Below are 17,216 nucleotides of genomic sequence, written 5' to 3'. Positions count from 1 at the left end.
TGTGGGGGGGGAGAGGGTGCTATTTTCTTTTTTTCTATTTGGGACAGATATTGTGCATGTGTAATGTGCACAGCATCTGTGCCCATTTAAAAAAAAAAGGTTAGACAAGTAAGAGACTGGTCTTGACCAGTCGCTTTTTTTTTTTTTTGGATTGCTAAAAGCGAACACTTTTTTTTAGTGTATTGGGACGTCATGTTAGAGCTTCAAGCGCTCTACTAGTTTACATGGATTTTAATATTAATATTAATTAGCTTTATTTGCATGGTCGGATCAGGGAATGAGCGATCGTGCAGAAAACCAGGCAGTAAGCTGTTTTCTGCACCAGGTCAGCAAATGAGATCGTCGCTAAAGCTGTTAAAACAGGCTTAGCAACGATTGCTGGCTTTAATGCACCTGGCCCTGAGTTGAGAACCCTTGATTTAAAGTGATTATGTCACCTTGTAGCTAAATAATTACCTCAGTATAAACAGAAGGTGTCATCTAGAACAGTGTTCTTCAACCACCGGTCCGTGGACCTGTGCCGGTCCACAGAAATTTCCTGCCGGCCCACAGGGCCAGCACATGCATCAGGCCCAAAACAGTGTTCTTCAACCGCCCGTCCATGGTGTGATCGATGCGGTGTTATCTTCAAGCCAGTTCCTTCTTCCTCATTGATTCAGTGCACAAAGCCACGGGCAGTGGCTCCTACGCACATCCTGCGCCTGAAACGGAAGCCTTCTCTCTGACATTGCAATGTCAGAGGGAAGGCTTCCAGATGAGGCACGGGACGTGCAAGGAGCTGCTGCCTGCAGCTTTGTGCACTGCATCAGTGAGGAAGAGGGAGCCGGCTTGAAGATAATACCGGGGGCGGCATAAAATGTCCAGGCGGGAACAGGCCAGAAGGTAAGGCATAGCATGGAGGGAGGGAGACAACAAAGGTAGGGGGGAATGATTTTATTTTGGAATTTAGTGATTGAATTATGTCAATTTTGAGAATTTACATCTGCTGTCAGTGTGCTTTGTGTAGTTTAATTTTGTGGTTAACCATTATGTGTTGTTAATAAGATTATATTGTGTATCTGTGAAAAATGAATGGAAAAAATAGTGCTACAATTAGTACTATTATGGGAGCGGGGTCTGGGGTGGAGATTGGGTAGAGATGGACGGGGTCTGGCTCACGACTTAGCCCATTGTTCTTCAACCGCCGGTCCACGAACCGATGCCGGTCCATAGAATAATTCTTTTATTTCTGCCGATCCATAGGTATAAAAAGATTGAAAAACACTGATCTAGAAAACAAAAAGAGAGCTCTCTACGGATGTTGCCAAGGTCTATAAAACGAGAAGATTAAAAATATTTTTTCCGACTTCCAAGATCTCCCTTGGAATTCAGTTTCAGGACCTAATTGCTGAAAAAAACAACAGGCATGTGAGTGAGATAGGGAAAGCAGCTGTGGGACAGATAGGTAAGTAATTAATATGTAAATACAGATGAGGCTGAACAGTGGGTGCTTTCTCTACAGTGCTACTGCACCCAACTGTTTGTGCCAATTGATTGTGTGTTTAGTGCTGCATGCTTCACATCCTTTTGTCAGGCAGGTGAATATATGACAGAGTAATTTGTATGGTGCCTTAGTCATGAACTTGTTTCCACAAACACAGAATGGGGGAAATTCATTTTTAATAAGTTGTATCACCAGGCAGAAAGTAAGTCAGTCAATTTCTCACTTATGTTTGATGCTAAAACTCTGAGAGCAAGATGTTAGAAGCAAAAGTCCCCCAATGCTGTCTATGGGTCTTTTAGCTGTGCAGCTGTTTTGGGGCAGGATTGTGCCCAGTACTTGGGGAAGGCTTGGGCAGCATACCAGGAATGCTTTGAATTACCTTTTTAGTTTTGTGCATTTGCTTTGCAGAAATACAGAAGCAAATGACATCATTTTTCCACATAATCACCCTTTTGCCTGACGTCACATGACATTTGGCCATTTGGCTTTTATCTGCCGTCATGTTTCTATGTTTCTATGTTTCTATGACATGCCTTCTTACCACTTCTCACACCCCAACCATTTCCCAACCATTATGAAACTGCAGAAACGTTCTGAAGAACCCTGGTGTGTATGTATATAGGGGACATGTGAGGGAAGGAGGCTTTACTAGCACCCATTAATGTAACGGGCTTAAACACTAGTATATTTATATATATATATATATATATATATATATATATATATATATATATATATATATATATATATATATATATATATACTGGGGGAGCAAGGAAGAGGGACAGGGGGAGCAAGGAAGAGGGACGGGGAGCAGGGAAGAGGTGCTACTTTGCCGGGAGAGCAAGGAAGAGGGACGGGGAGCAGAGAAGAGGTGCTATTGGACCGGGGGAGCAAGGAAGAGGGAAAGGGGGAGCAGGGAAGAGGTGCTATTGGACTGGGGGAGTAGGGGGGGATAAAATTGGTTTGGAGCTGGGGCTGAAAATAGGGGACATGTGAGGGAAGGAGGCTTTACTAGCACCCATTAATGTAACGGGCTTAAACACTTATATATATATATATATATATATAAATATACTAGTGTTTAAGCCCGTTACATTAATGGGTGCTAGTAAAGCCTCCTTCCCTCACATGTCCCCTATTTTCAGCCCCAGCTCCAAACCAATTTTATCCCCTCCTGCCCCCTACTCCCCCGGCCCAGTAGCACCTCTTCCCTGCTCCCCCTGTCCATCTTCCTTGCTCCCCCAGTCCAATAGCACCTCTCCCCTGCTCCCCATCCCTCTTCCTTGCTCTCCTGGCTCAGTAGCACCTCTTCCCTGCTCCCCCTGTCCCTCTTCCTTGCTCCCCCAGTCCAATAGCACCTCTTCCCTGCTCCCCCTTTCCCTCTTCCTTGCTCCCCCGGTCCAATAGCACCTCTTCTCTGCTCCCCGTCCCTCTTCCTTGCTCTCCCGGCAAAGTAGCACCTCTTCCCTGCTCCCCGTCCCTCTTCCTTGCTCCCCCTGTCCCTCTTCCTTGCTCCCCCAGTCAAATAGCACCTCTTCCCTGCTCCCTATCCCTCTTCCTTGCTCTCCTGGCCCAGTAGCACCTCTTCCCTGTTTCCCCGGTCCAGTATGCAGCGTTGTGAGCATCGCGGCCGGCTTTTGCGAACTTCATAGGCCGCTCTGCCCCTCAGAAGTACGTTCCCTCTGACGCGATTGCGTACGTCAGAGGAAACGTTCTACTGAGGTGCTGTGCACCAGCGAAGTTTAGTAGGGCCGGCCACGATCCTCACTGGAGCAGCGCCCGACCCTCAGTGGCTCGAAGCCCTCCTCCCGGCAGCCGCCACCAGCACCGCTGCACGAAGCCCTCCTCCCGGCAGCCGCCGCCAGCGCCGCTGCACAAAGCCCTCCTCCCGGCAGCCGCCGCCAGCACCGCTCCGCACCGCCTCCTCAAGCCGCCGAATATGGCTGGCTTCCTCCAGCGGTTGGTGAGTAAGGGCAGGAGGAGGGGAGCAGCCAGAATGTTCCCTGCCGCCGGGTTCTAAAATGGAACACGGCCACAGATCACACACCACAGCGGCAGGGATCATGCTGTTTTCAAAGCGCATGCGCCGGTAAGCTTTTATTATATAGGATATCTAATATAATAAAACGCTAGACGCGCATGCGCACTCAGATCTGCGTGATCTGAAATCCCTGAGATGTATGTCCGTGGCTTTGCAGACATGCGCATGCTTACTGCTTCCCAGCCGCATTGCTTGCCAGCCACAACCGTTGTACTCCCTGCTCTCCAGATCGCGGTGTACAGACCGGTAGGGCACTGGGAGCTAGGGAGAAAGCAAGGCCTCAGTCTTCGTCGTCGTCTTCGCCCCTCCCCCCAATCCCCGTTGAGCCTCCCACTCGATTTTCTCTTCTCGCGGTCTGGCCGGCTACCTTAGTCCCTTGCCGCTGCCGCCGCCACCACCCCCTTCCCTTCCCTTGGTCGACAAACCTCTTGACTCGAGCAGCGGCCGCAGCACTGTAAACACGCTGCTTCGCGGCCTCTACTGCCCCAATTTGTTCTTCCGTGTCTCTGATGACGTCATCAGAGACACGGAAGAGCAAATCGGGGCAGCTGCGGCCGCTGCTGGAACCAAGAGGTTTTTTCGACCGCGGGAAGGGAAAGGGGTGGCGGCGGCAAGGGACTAGGGGAGCTGGCCAGACCGCGAGAAGATAAAATCGGGTGGGCCACGAAGAGACAGGGAGGAACTGGGTAGAAGGAAGAGGGAAAGGGGCTGCTTTGGGGGAGGGGTGTGCTTGGAGGCACACAGCTTTGCTTGGGGGGGGGAGACAGAAGGGGGGCCAAGGAGAGACAGGGAGGAACTGGAGCGGGAGAGGGAAAGGGGCCTGCTTTGGGGGCGAGGTATGTTTGGAGGCAGACAGCTTTGCTTGGGGGGAGACAGAAGGGGGGCCACGGATTCACAGTCAGGGAGGAATTGGAGGGGCAGAGGGAAAGGGGTCTGCTTTGGGAGGAAGGGGTGTGCTGGGAGACAGACAGCTTTGCATGGGAGGGGAGACAGAAGGGGGGCCACAGAGACACTGTCAGGGAGGAATTGGAGGGGTAGAGGGAAAGGGGGCTGCTTCGGGGGGAGGGATGTGCTGGGAGGCAGATCATTTTGCTTAGGGGGGAAGACAGAAGGGGGGCTATGGAGAGACAGTTAGGGAGGAACTGGAGGGGGAGAGGGAAAGGAGGCTATTTCTAGCACCCGTTAATGTAACGAGCTTAAAGACTAGTGTATATATATATATATATATATATATATATATATATATATATATATATATATATATATATATATATATATATATATATATACTAGTATTTAAGCCCGTTACATTAACGGGTGCTAGAAAGCAGCCCCCTTTCCCTCTCCCCCTCCAGTTCCTCCCTGTCTCTCCGTAGCCCCCCTTCTGTCTTCCCCCCTAAGCAAAATGATCTGCCCCCTCGAAGCAGCTCCCTTTCCCTCTACCCTGCCAATTCCTCCCTGCCAGTGTCTCCGTGGCCCCCCTTCTGTCTCCCCTCCCAAGCAAAGCTGTCTGCCTCCCAGCACACCCCTCCCCCCCAAAGCAGACCCCTTTCCCTCTACCCCTCCAATTCCTCCCTGACTGTCTCTCCGTGGCCCCCCATTTTTTTTCCCCCCCAAGCAAAGCTATCTACCTCCCAGCACACCCCTCCCCCAAAGCAGACCCCTTTCCCTCTGGCCCTCCAGTTCCTCCCTGACTGTGTCTCCGTGGCCCCCCCTTCTGTCTCCCCCCAAAGCAAAGCTGTCTGCCTCCAAGCACAGCCCTTCCCCAAAGCAGGCCCCTTTCCCTCTCCAGCTCCAGTTCCTCCCTGTCTCTCCGTGGCCCCCTTCTGTCTCCCCCCCAAGCAAAGCTGTGTGCCTCCAAGCACACCCTTACCCCAAAGCAGGCCCCTTTCCCTCTTCCTTCTTCCCAGTTCCTCCTTGTCTCTTCGTGGCCCACGCGATTTTCTCTTCTCGCGGTCTGGCCAGCTCCCCTAGTCCCTTGCCACCGCCGCCACCCCCTTCCTTTCCCGCGGTCGACAAACCTCTTGCCTCCAGCAGCCGCTGCAGCACTGTAAACACGTTGTTTCGCGGCCTCTACTGCCCCGATTTGCTCTTCTATGTCCCTGATGACGTCATCAGAGAAACGGAAGAGCAAATGAAGGCAGTAGAGTCCGCGAAGCAGCGTGTTTACAGTGCTGCGTCGGCTGCTGGAGGCAAGAGTTTTGTCGACCGCGGGTAGGGAAGGGAAGGGGGGTGGCGGGCGGCGGCAAAGGACTAAGGTAACCGGCCAGACCGCGAGAAGGGTAGGCTTAGAGGAACCCGGGACCGTGGCAGAAGTTGCTCAGTGTGAGGCTTCCTTCGCTCTTCCAGGTCTGCATTCCGACTCCTCAACGCGCCAGCCTGAGCCGGCATAGGCGGTTGAGGGTGGAAGGTTGTGGTCGGAGTTGCTAGGCTGCAGCGGATGTGTGAGTTGCGAGTGTGGGGCCTGCAGCGGCGCGAGGTGGAGACGGAGAGCAGGCTGTGGTGACGTTGTAGGCGCGCATGCGCAGTCGTATTTTCGGGACATCTCAGGGAACACGTTTTTTTTAGTGCGCATGCGCGCTTAGCATTTTATTATTATAGATATATATATATATATATATACACACACACACACAAACATTACAAGCAATTAGCATGTTGCAATTATATCTTTATCCAAATTTTGGGGACATTGTAGTCATTTGCTCCTGTAACTTTTAACCTTTCTCTTGTGTGCATTCTAAAATATTTCTGTTTTGTGCAGTAAGAGTTTGTGCAGCTGTGAAGACACAATCAGCCTCCATTCTTTTAACACTTTCCAGACTGATATATTAAAGTGCTTAGCAACATAAGTAAACATAAAATCCATTTCTTGTCGTATGACGAATGGGCAATTGAGCCCAAGTAATGATCAATGATGACTGAGGGGATGCTATCAAACCATAAAATTGGCAGTGGAATCCATTAAACTAAAACAGTCAACAAAACTTCCATATCATATATCAAACATCTAACCTAATGACAGAAGCATGCGGGGGAAAAAGTAATTTTTAAAGAGCTCCAACGGGGGATTTGGGGTGGCAACCCCCCCCCCACTTTATTGGTTAGTGTTCACGCTGCTGTTGGAGGGGGGTTCAGGGGGTTGGAAACCTCCATTATAGTGAAAACAGAACTTTTTCTGATTTTGGGGGGGAAAAGTTCTGTTTTCTCTATAATGGGGGGGGGGTTTCACCCCCCACACCACCCTGCAACAGCAGCGCGAACACTAACCAATAAAGTGGGGGGGTTGCCACCCCAAATCCCCAGTCGGAGCTCTTTAAAAATTATTTTTTCCCCCACGCTTCTGTCTTCCGCCGAATTGCGATTATGCCGTCACCTATCTATACAGATGCCTTTTTTGCAAAGAGGGCGCACTGTTGACAACATTGCCCCTAAAGCAAAAAATGAAGAGAAACCAAACCAAACCAAACTGAATTGAAAAGTTTGGGGCTGCCTATCCCTATTTTACTATCCCACACACCCTCTTTTAAAAAATTTTTTTTTTTAACCCGCAGGCTACAAAACTGACAAATCTTCTTGGGAGTGAAGGATTTAAAAGACTTTCTAGTTCAGACAGGTAAACTAGAATCTCCAGGGCTACAGATCTGTATTTTAACCATCAAACACTGTTTGCTGCTGCATGCTTAAGTTTCCATTGTCTGTGCAGTGGGGCAGCAGGACTTGATTTTACCACAGAAAGTAATACATTTTAAGCTGAGGAAAGGATGGAAGTTGACTGTGGCAAACCCTGCCAGCCAGCCATACAATGGTACAAAGGTTAAATGTCACAGAACTCAAGGTCAACAACGCTAGTTTCCCGCCAAAATAAAATCACTACTGAAGCAGCTCAAACCCCAGCCAATCAGGTTTGAGGATGCACTACATATAAAGACAAACTGTAAACCTCACAGCATACCCTGAAGAAACCCACAGCACGATAGCTGAAACGGTTCCACTTATTCAGACACGGCAACAATCATGAAGCCAGCCGTGGAAACCTTAGAAAACAAGGCTACTTGTGTTTCCTAGGTGCTTGAATATGGTAACTTGCCTTTCCAAAGTCAAATTCAAGGCAAGTTACGTTGCAGATACAGGCAGAACTTTCCCTATAGCGTCACCTGCTACAGTTACCACCTCACCATTATCTGGATAGTGCCGGAGCTGCGTGTAAGTGGAGCAAGGACAGAAGATCACGTTATCCAACAATGTCATTATACAGAAAACTACCCAGATGAAGCTGTCCTAACTTTATCCAGATGGCTGTCTGAAAATGGCCAAATCTCCCTGGATATTCAGTGACACTGGATAGCAGTGCCATGCATCCAGAATTATTTAAACGCTTTGGCTGATGTTTAGAACAATAAAACCACTTGACCGTGACGTATCAAACTGAAAATCTGCATTTGAAACAATGGAGGGTGAAATGACTTCCCAAAGGAGCATCCATGCAATTTAACAACTCGGAATACTATTGAGACACCTGCAAATCCGATCACCTCACTCATTGTTCCCATTTCCAGATTTATAAATAAGTTAACAAGCACTGCTCCAGCTCCTTGATGCAGTGGCGAAGCGAGCGAGGGTGAGAAGCACCCATAGCGTGTCTGCACCCCTTCCCTACCCCGTACCTCTTTTAACTTCCCCGGCATGAGCAGCATCACCAATTCTCTGCTTGGGTTGGCTCTCGCTCTGACATCACTTCCTAGGTGCGGGACCCGGAAGTGATGTCAGAGGGAGAGCCGACGCTGACGCGAACAGCAGGTTGGAGTTGCTGCTCATGCCAGTGTTTAGATAGCGGTAAGGTGGGAGCAAAGTGAAGGTGTGCCTCGGCGGGGGGGGAGGGGGAGAGGAGTGAAAAGGAGCAGGGGGGCAGAGAGGAGGGGTGCCGGTGCCCTGGGGCAACCCCCCTTACAATTTCTGCTGAAATTAAATACAGTAAAACCTTGGATTGCAAGTAACTTGGCTTGCAAGTGTTTTGCAAGACAAGCAAAACATTTTATTAAATTTTAACTTGATATACAAGCAATGTCTTGCAATACAAGTACATACAGTCTACACACATCACAACTGAGCCGATGGTTCTTCTCTCTCTGACGCTGCAGGAGTGTAGTAACTGTTCTAAACAAGCGAGGTCTTGCAATAAAAATACGTACGTATGTATTTTGTATTAAAATTTTTGGATTGTGGAAGAATCGTCTGAGCTTCCATTATTTCCTATGGGGAAATTTGCTTTGGATTACAAGCATGCTTCTGGAACAAATTATGCTCGCTAACAAAGGTTTTACTGTATATCCATTGCATCACTTAAGCTTTGTGGCAAATAAAAGACATCAAAATTGAGAAAGAATGCAAAACAAGCTTGGAAAAGGAGAGAGAGTATTAGCTAATGCAATGTATTTTCAGGGTTTGTCCAGCAAACACCTATTTGATTTTTTTTTTTTTTCAATCAGGGTGTTTGATCACTGTTTATTGGTTAAAACTTAAAATCCGAAGTCATACTGTACACATAACACACATCTTGATATTTCACTTATAATATATATAAGATTTTCAGATTACAATATTCTGAAAAAAGTCAGACAGCAATAGATTTGTGGTAAAGAAAATGACAAACACATAAGCATAAAAGTGGTAAAATGGAAAACTTAAAATGCCATACCCGTTACTCCACATAAATGCGTGTCCTTTCTGGAGCTCCTCCGCTGTCTGTGGAAATCCTGGGATATATCTCTCCTGTAGATGATATGAGGTTGATGTTGTCCCTTTTCAACTGGAAAACTCCAGATAGGTTCAATAAAATATTCTCCATGTGGTAGACGGAAAAATCCAGCCTGGAAATATTTAAATGAGATGTCACAGGGTAATAAATATACTGATAGAATGGAAGAACAGGCTTTTCACATGGCATCTTTCAACTTTTGGTTAATCAGTTTTTATTTAAACATTCAGGGGCCCTTTTACAAAGCCATGGTAAGTACTAACCCAAGTTTACCACAACAAAAAATGGTGTACTGCGGGGCACACTGAGGCATCCCACAGTGCATGCACTATTCATGTGCTAAAAAATTAAATGGGGGGCATGTCTGATAGACAGAGAGTGGGTATGTTCTGCGCTAACCAATTAGCGTATGTTTAGAATGTGAACCCTTTCTATCTACATCAGTGTCTCCAAACTTTGTGAAGCTATGTCACACTAAACCGGTGGCTGTGGCTCAAGGGCATCTGGAAGTGCATGGACATCAACGCATGTGCGATATCACATCGACATCCGCGCGTGCATGAAGGCCCTCCAGATGGTGCCCTAAGCCACCAGTGAGGGGTGCTGGAAGGGAAGAGGCACAGAGAGGCACCGCGGAAGAGGAGAGGCGCTGGCTGACTGCCTACAGGATGTGCCTCTTGCCGTGCGATGTCGGGGAGGGGACGAGGCGCCGGTACCTCTCCTCCTCCTCGGTGTCTCACAGCATACCTGGAATCTTGGGTGGCACACTAGTGTGCCATAGGACACAGTTTGCGACACACTGGTCTACATATTGGGTGGTGTTAGGGACTCAGTGCTAATGACCACATGCTAATGACAAAATTAGTGTGTGATCAATAATAATAATAAAAAAAATAAAATAGAAAATTGAGCCACTTTTCCCTAGTGGTAAAAATGGTCTTAGTGCAGAGGAAAGACCACCTTATGGGCCAACAAGATCTTAAAACTGTATCCTAAAGTATAGAGGTAATCAATGGTAAAAGTAACAAACAAACCAAAAAATATATAATGGAATGACATGATCATACTGACTTGCACCGCCTGAAAGTTTAACTGCTGAGTTCTGAGATGTCTGAAGTTTACACAGATCCGCAGCTGCTGATCCAATCAAAATGGCATTAACCTAATCTAGCTGTACCATAAATAAAGCACATAAAACAGTCAAAAAGAACTTCTGATAAACTAGCCCCCAATAGCCCGCAACTTCTGAAGAATGACATATCCACATTGAACCAAAGTATAAACTTAGATTGAGAATGTTGAAATCCCTCGCCCCCCCCCCCACCCCAAAGAAGGTAGGTTTATGAAAGGTGTTTGTGTACAGGAGAGTTAAAAACATTTTTCTTTCTGTGTTGCATCAGAAAATAAGAAAGGGTTTCTGACTGTCACTTGGAGGAGCAGCAGTAGAAATATAACAATTCATAGATGGTCTACAGAGACTACAGTGATTGCAACTCAAGCACCATCGTCTATGCCATAATATGTCCCTGTAAAAATTGGTACATTGGTAAGACGAAAAGAATGGTTAAAACAAGTATAATTGAACATAGAAGTTGAATTAGTAAAAATATCCAGATTGCCCCTATTGACCAACATTGGTATGAAAAGGGTCACTCCATTGAAGATCTGTGCTTTTTTATGTCTTGAAGGTGATTAAAATGAGGTGGAAAGGTGGCAATCCCGATACAATTCTACTTAAAGAGGAACAGCATTTCATACACGAGTTTAATACTGTAATACCCAATGGACTAAATATGGAAATGGACTTAAGACCTTTCATCTAGTTGATGATCATGACTTAATGGAATTGTGTTTTACACTGCTGATTTAGTAGACAATGTTGATCACATCTTTGTCTATGTATCAAATATAGTGGGCCAAGTTATTGAATTGGTATATCTTATCAGTGTTTCTGCAAAACCTAAGGTATGTGCATTCTCATATAACGTTTTCAGCTTATAAGTCTCTCTATTAGATCTTGTCTAGTGTTTGTCTTTATATATGAGGCATGCACGGATCCTTACAAGTTTATGTGTCTTCGGCAGTATATTTTCATTTTGACATAATTGTTCCTTTATATTCCTGTACTTACATTTTTGTTTCCTGTATGGACAATGTCATTATAACGCTTTTCAGGCTTACATATTTTCTCTTCCTGGTGTTTTATGTATTTATTTTGTTTTTTTAATATGATGTATAGGATATGATTGCTAAAAACCTTAAAAACTTTAAGAATGTTTTTAATGTTATATTTGTTTTTTATTCTTGGTTCATATGAATATCTAATATAATAAAATGGTAGGACACGCATGCGCACTAAAAAAATCGTGTTCTCTGGTCCCGTAGCGGAAACACGAGTGCGCATGCGCGCCTACTACGTCACCACAGCCTGCTCTCCACCTCGCGCCGCTACAGGCCCCACACTCGCAACTCACACATCCGCTGCAGCCTAGCAACTCCGACCACAACCTTCCCCCCTCAACCGCCTAGGAGCTGCGGCGGGGGCTTTCAGAACAGAATATGATTACCATGTTTCTTTAGGCAGCCCCGGTTGTTTACTTGGATTCAATGTCAGCATTAGGGTTCGCCGGCCGCCAGCCGTGAGAGGAAGGCCGCCACAGCCTCGCCGCTAGGTAGGGGGACAACAATCGCGCTTATGCTCAAGCCGCCGCCACGACTCCTCTCTCGAACCGCACCAGGATCCATAAACATTATTAAACTTAAAAAAAAAAGAAAAAGAAAAAAACTTTGCCCTAATAAATCCACAGACTTGCAAGGAACAACAACACCCCCCCCCCCCTCAGGATGTATCCAACATGCCATTGTCTTCTCAACCAGCCTTACAGCCACTTTATACCATTGTTTGGTAAAAGGCTCCTCAGTGGCTTACTTATTATACACTTCAGCTTGTATATATTTCCTATATTAATAGAATGCTGTGCAACTGTGTATGTGTTTTTTTTTTTTAGATTTTTAATATATACATCTGTTTAATACATACATTTCAATTAACAACTGACCAGAAAGTTTTCAAAAAGCCTCTTAAAAATAATATTCACTTCTTCTTGAACCTCATACAATATGTACTTGTCTAAAATGAACCTAAGTGAAATATTACATAAAACAGGTCTGCTTCTTGCCACATATTCTGAAAAACACACTCTTATGATCTTTAGGCTTTTCATTCTGCATAATAGAAAGACAGAGCACACAGCAATGTACCGATAAAACAACTAGCAATTAACCTGTGGCTGTTCTATCACATCAAATTCATTCACAACAGCTTGTATGTGATTTAAAAATACCAAGATGAAAACATTTACTATATTATTCAAACATTGTTGTATGTTGCTCTGGTGTCAGTTATGAATATTCTGCTCTGCCTGTGATTCTAAACATTTGGTCCTGAAGTTGGATTCTTTCCCAATAAACCGGAACACTGAAAACCTTTCAGAGAATTCGAGCTTCTTATACAGATGTCTCTGGAGCTAAATAGAACCTGTGAGCTGCCAAAGAAAAGCCTATTTGGTAAGACAAGAGACTTTGGCCCTTATTTTAGATGGTTTTGTGACAAGCCATTCTTCTGTTTGTTTGTATTTGTTTTATGATAATGTATATAATTTTATACCCTGCCTTGGATAAAGGTGGTTTATAAATAATAAACGATAACTATTGAGGGACATTTTTGATATGACATCCAAATCCGATTTGGGATGTTTTTTAAAACACGTCCAAAAAAGACTAGCAGAGTCCATAGTTTTCTGAGTTCTTTGCTAAGGTAACACTTTGAGATGGAATTGGGTGGGGGCATTATAGTTCGGTTCTTCGAGATGTCGGTTTTCTTTGGAATTGCTGTTGCAGTGCCCTGAGTGCGTGTCTGTACTTTATTTTGAAAACCAATAAAACTTGTTGTACCATAAAAAACACGTCCAAAACATTTTATCTTTTTGATTAAAAAATCATCCTATTTTAGACATTTTTATGCTCAGTGTTTTTTTTAAGGGTCATTATCAAACAAAAAACATCCAAAGAAAAATGCAAAAAAAACTGGACATTTCTTGGACGTTTCTGTGGTCGAAAATGGCAAATAAACCCCTTCATTTACCAATTCATAGTGCAGGTTTTAGCGCCAGCAGCGGCGGTAACTGTTCCAATGCTCATAGAATTCCTACAAGGGTCAGAGTAGTTACCGCCGCTGCCGGTGCTAAATTCTGCACTATGCGTTCGTAAAAAAGGGGGAAGTTAGGCATTCTAAAGTTGGACATCCTGATGGCTCCTGCCTAAGGCCAATAGATTACAAAGAAATATTAATGTGTATTGGCACTAGATCCTTGGTATGTGTCACATTAGAACAAAAACTTATATTCATAAGTCTTGCACTGTAACTATGTCAGATTCATCATGTAAACTCTATATTATGTATATTGGTATTATATTACTAGTATGTGTCAAATTAGGATTAAAAAACATATTTAAAAAACTTGTAAGAACATAAGAATAGCCTTACTGGGTCAGACCAATGGTCCATCAAGCCCAGTAGCCCATCCTCATGGTGGCCAATCCAGGTCACTAGTACCTGGCCAAAACACAGTTAGCAACATTCCAATGCTATTGATCCAGGGCAAGCAGTGGCTTCCCACATGTCTTTCTCAATTACAGACTATGGACTTTTCCTCCAGGAAATTGTCCAAACTATGGCAAATTGTAACCTGTTCACTTTATATTATGTATGTCAACCTGTAACCTATTCTGAGCTCTTTGGGGAGAATGGGATAGAAAAAAAAATATCAATAAACATGTATTGGGATGTCTGAGAGCAGCAGTCTTACTAGACTAACCACACAGACATCCCAGCAGAGCAGTGGGGCTGCCTTGGAGGCACTTCAGTGTAGTGCTGCCCGATTCAGTGTAAACAAAATAAATAAACAAAAAAGGCTTTTCCTCTCTGTTAAATCCTAGCTCACGTTTGTGGTCTATCACCAGCTCTGGCAGGATACACGTTTCAAACATGACATATTGTAATCACAAAACAAAAATTTAAATTAGTTTTTCTACCTTTTGTTGTCTGGTCATTATTCACATCTTGTCGGTCCCATGCTCTGGTTGTCTTCTGATAACTTGCTTGCCAAGGTCTCCTTCTTTCTTCTTTCTCCGTGCTAACCATCCATCTTCCATCTCTGTCCTCCCCTTCCTTTTCCCTTCCCTCCCCCGGAGGTCTGGCATATTTCCTTTTTTTCGTCTCCCTCCCCAGATCCACCTTTTCTTAACTACCCTGTCATCCAGCATCTCTCCCTCCTTACCCACCACCCCAGGGTCCATCATCTCTCCCTTTCTTTTCCCAACTACCCTTCTTTCCAGTATCTCTATCCCCCCTCCACACCTTCCCTTGTGTCCAACTTCTCTCCCTTTCTGTTCCTTCCCTCCCTAAATCCCATTGTCCATCATCTCTCTCCCACTCCTCTGTTTTAGACCCATTATTTCTTCCCCCCAAAGTCCGGCATATGCACGTCTCTTTGAACCCACCTCCCTCCCTCTGTGTAATTTTACACCAGGGCCCCCCCTGAAGGCCTGCCTGTCCCCCCCTCTGAAGGCCTGTGCCACCATCCCTGAAGGTCTGCCCCCCCTTCTAGGCCTGCAGCCCCCTGCACAGGCTATCCCAACATGCCCTGCCCACATGTACCCATTTTCTTATTTACTTCTTTTCCCCTTCTTGCTTCTCTACTTCTCCTCTTCACTGTTCTCTTTCTTTCCCTTTCTCCCACCAGACCTTTTCCTCTGCTCACTCCATCCCTCTCTCCAAATACTCTTTATCCTCTTTCCAACTCTATATTTCTCTCCCTGTCTCCTTTCTCATTCCAATCCTTCATTCAGTACTTTTTCACTCCTTGCCTCCTTCCTCTCAGGCTGCCTACACTTGATCTTTCTCTCTTTTTTTTTTTTTTTTTTTTATCGTGTAGCAATCTGATGGCAGCAGAAGTTTACGCCCAGCAGTGTCTACGGTGAGCTGTCAAAGCTCAAGGTTAACAAAGCAATGGGGCCGGACAACCTGCACCCCAGGGTGCTTAGGGAGCTGAGTGATGTCTTGGCGGAGCCACTGTCCACGCTCTTCAACCTCTCCCTTAGTACAGGCAGCGTCCCGTTGGACTGGAGGACGGCTAACGTCATTCCGCTGCACAAGAAAGGCTCAAAGATGGAGACAGCAAACTACAGACCAGTGAGTCTAACATCGATAGTGAGCAAACTAATGGAAACTCTAATCAAACACCAATTAGATAAGATCCTGGATGAGGAGAATCTACGGGATCCCCGACAACATGGATTTACTAAGGGGAGATCCTGCCAATCCAACCTGATCAGCTTCTTTGATTGGGTGACAGGGAAGCTGGATATTGGGGAGTCCCTGGACATCGTGTACCTGGACTTTAGCAAAGCATTCGATAGCGTACCACACCGCAGGTTACTGAGCAAGATGAGTTCTATAGGATTAGGTAACACATTGACGAAATGGGTTGGGAGCTGGCTTGGAGGTAGGCTCCAAAGGGTGGTGGTGAACGGCACCCTCTCCGAAATGACGGAGGTGATTAGTGGAGTACCACAGGGCTCAGTCTTGGGCCCAATCCTATTCAACATCTTTATAAGAGACTTGGCAGAAGGGCTTCGAGGTAAAATAACATTATTCGCCGATGACGCCAAACTGAGTAATGTAGTGGGCAAATGCACAACAGACGAAGATTCAATGCCCGACAACATGATGCACGACCTACTCCTACTGGAGCGATGGTCTAGGACATGGCAACTCAACTTCAATGCCAAAAAATGCAAAGTTATGCACCTGGGCAGCCAAAATCCATGCAAGTCTTATACCCTTAATGGCGAGATCCTAGCAAAAACGGTAGCAGAACGAGACTTGGGGGTAATCGTCAGTGAGGACATGAAGTCTGCCAATCAAGTGGAGCAGGCTTCGTCCAAGGCAAGACAAATCATGGGCTGCATACGAAGGGGTTTCGTCAGTCGTAAGGCGGAAGTCATTATGCCATTGTATAGATCCATGGTGAGGCCCCACCTGGAATACTGTGTGCAATTCTGGAGGCCGCATTATCGCAAGGATGTGCTGAGACTGGAGTCGGTGCAAAGAATGGCCACCCGGATGGTCTCGGGACTCAAGGATCTACCATACGAAAAACGGCTTGACAAATTACAGCTATACTCGCTCGAGGAGCGCAGAGAGAGGGGAGACATGATTGAGACGTTCAAGTATCTTACGGGCCGCATCGAGGCGGAGGAAGATATCTTCTTTTTCAAGGGTCCCATGACAACAAGAGGGCATCCGTTGAAAATCAGGGGCGGGAAACTACGAGGTGACACCAGGAAATTCTTTTTCACTGAAAGAGTGGTTGATCGTTGGAATAGTCTTCCACTACAGGTGATTGAGGCCAGCAGCGTGCCTGATTTTAAGGCCAAATGGGATCGGCACATGGGATCTATTCACAGGGCAAAGGTAGGGGAGGGACATTAAGGTGGGCAGACTAGATGGGCCGTGGGCCCTTATCTGCCGTCTATTTCTATGTTTCTATGTTTCTATGTTTCTATGGCCTCCCTTCCTCCCCCCGAAGCCTGCCTGCCTTCCTCCAAGCCGACCTGCCACCGTTTCAGCCTCCTGCCACTCACCCGCTGCCCGCTGCCGCTGCTAGCTGAATCCATTTAACACACATCCCCCTGCTGCTGCGCAACTCCAAAAGGGCCAGGCGCATGCAGCGATTGCACCCGCCAGTCCATAAGCCTTCCCCCGACATCAATTCTGATGAAGAGAAGGCTTATGGGTCGGCGGCGTGCAATCGCTGCATGCGCGGCAGCAAGTGGAATTAAATGGAGCCGGCGGGCGGGTCGCAAGC

At 46.1% G+C, this 17,216-nt stretch overlaps 1 protein-coding gene across 2 annotated transcripts in view; it reads right to left on the bottom strand.

Moving 5' to 3' along the window:
- The window catches only part of ADAMTS12 (ADAM metallopeptidase with thrombospondin type 1 motif 12), a 521,425-nt gene that overhangs the window by 376,095 nt on the left and 128,114 nt on the right, over positions 1 to 17,216 (bottom strand). For both annotated transcript variants that reach the window (XM_033933191.1, XM_033933202.1), the window contains exon 3: positions 9,226 to 9,397. In XM_033933191.1, the coding sequence (XP_033789082.1) occupies positions 9,226 to 9,397 (172 nt within the window). The remainder of the gene's footprint in view (positions 1 to 9,225; positions 9,398 to 17,216) is intronic.

Source organism: Geotrypetes seraphini, chromosome 1 (genome assembly GCF_902459505.1).
Source record: "Geotrypetes seraphini chromosome 1, aGeoSer1.1, whole genome shotgun sequence".
NCBI classification, from domain to species: domain Eukaryota; kingdom Metazoa; phylum Chordata; class Amphibia; order Gymnophiona; family Dermophiidae; genus Geotrypetes; species Geotrypetes seraphini.
This window is presented reverse-complemented; position numbering and strand designations above follow the sequence as displayed.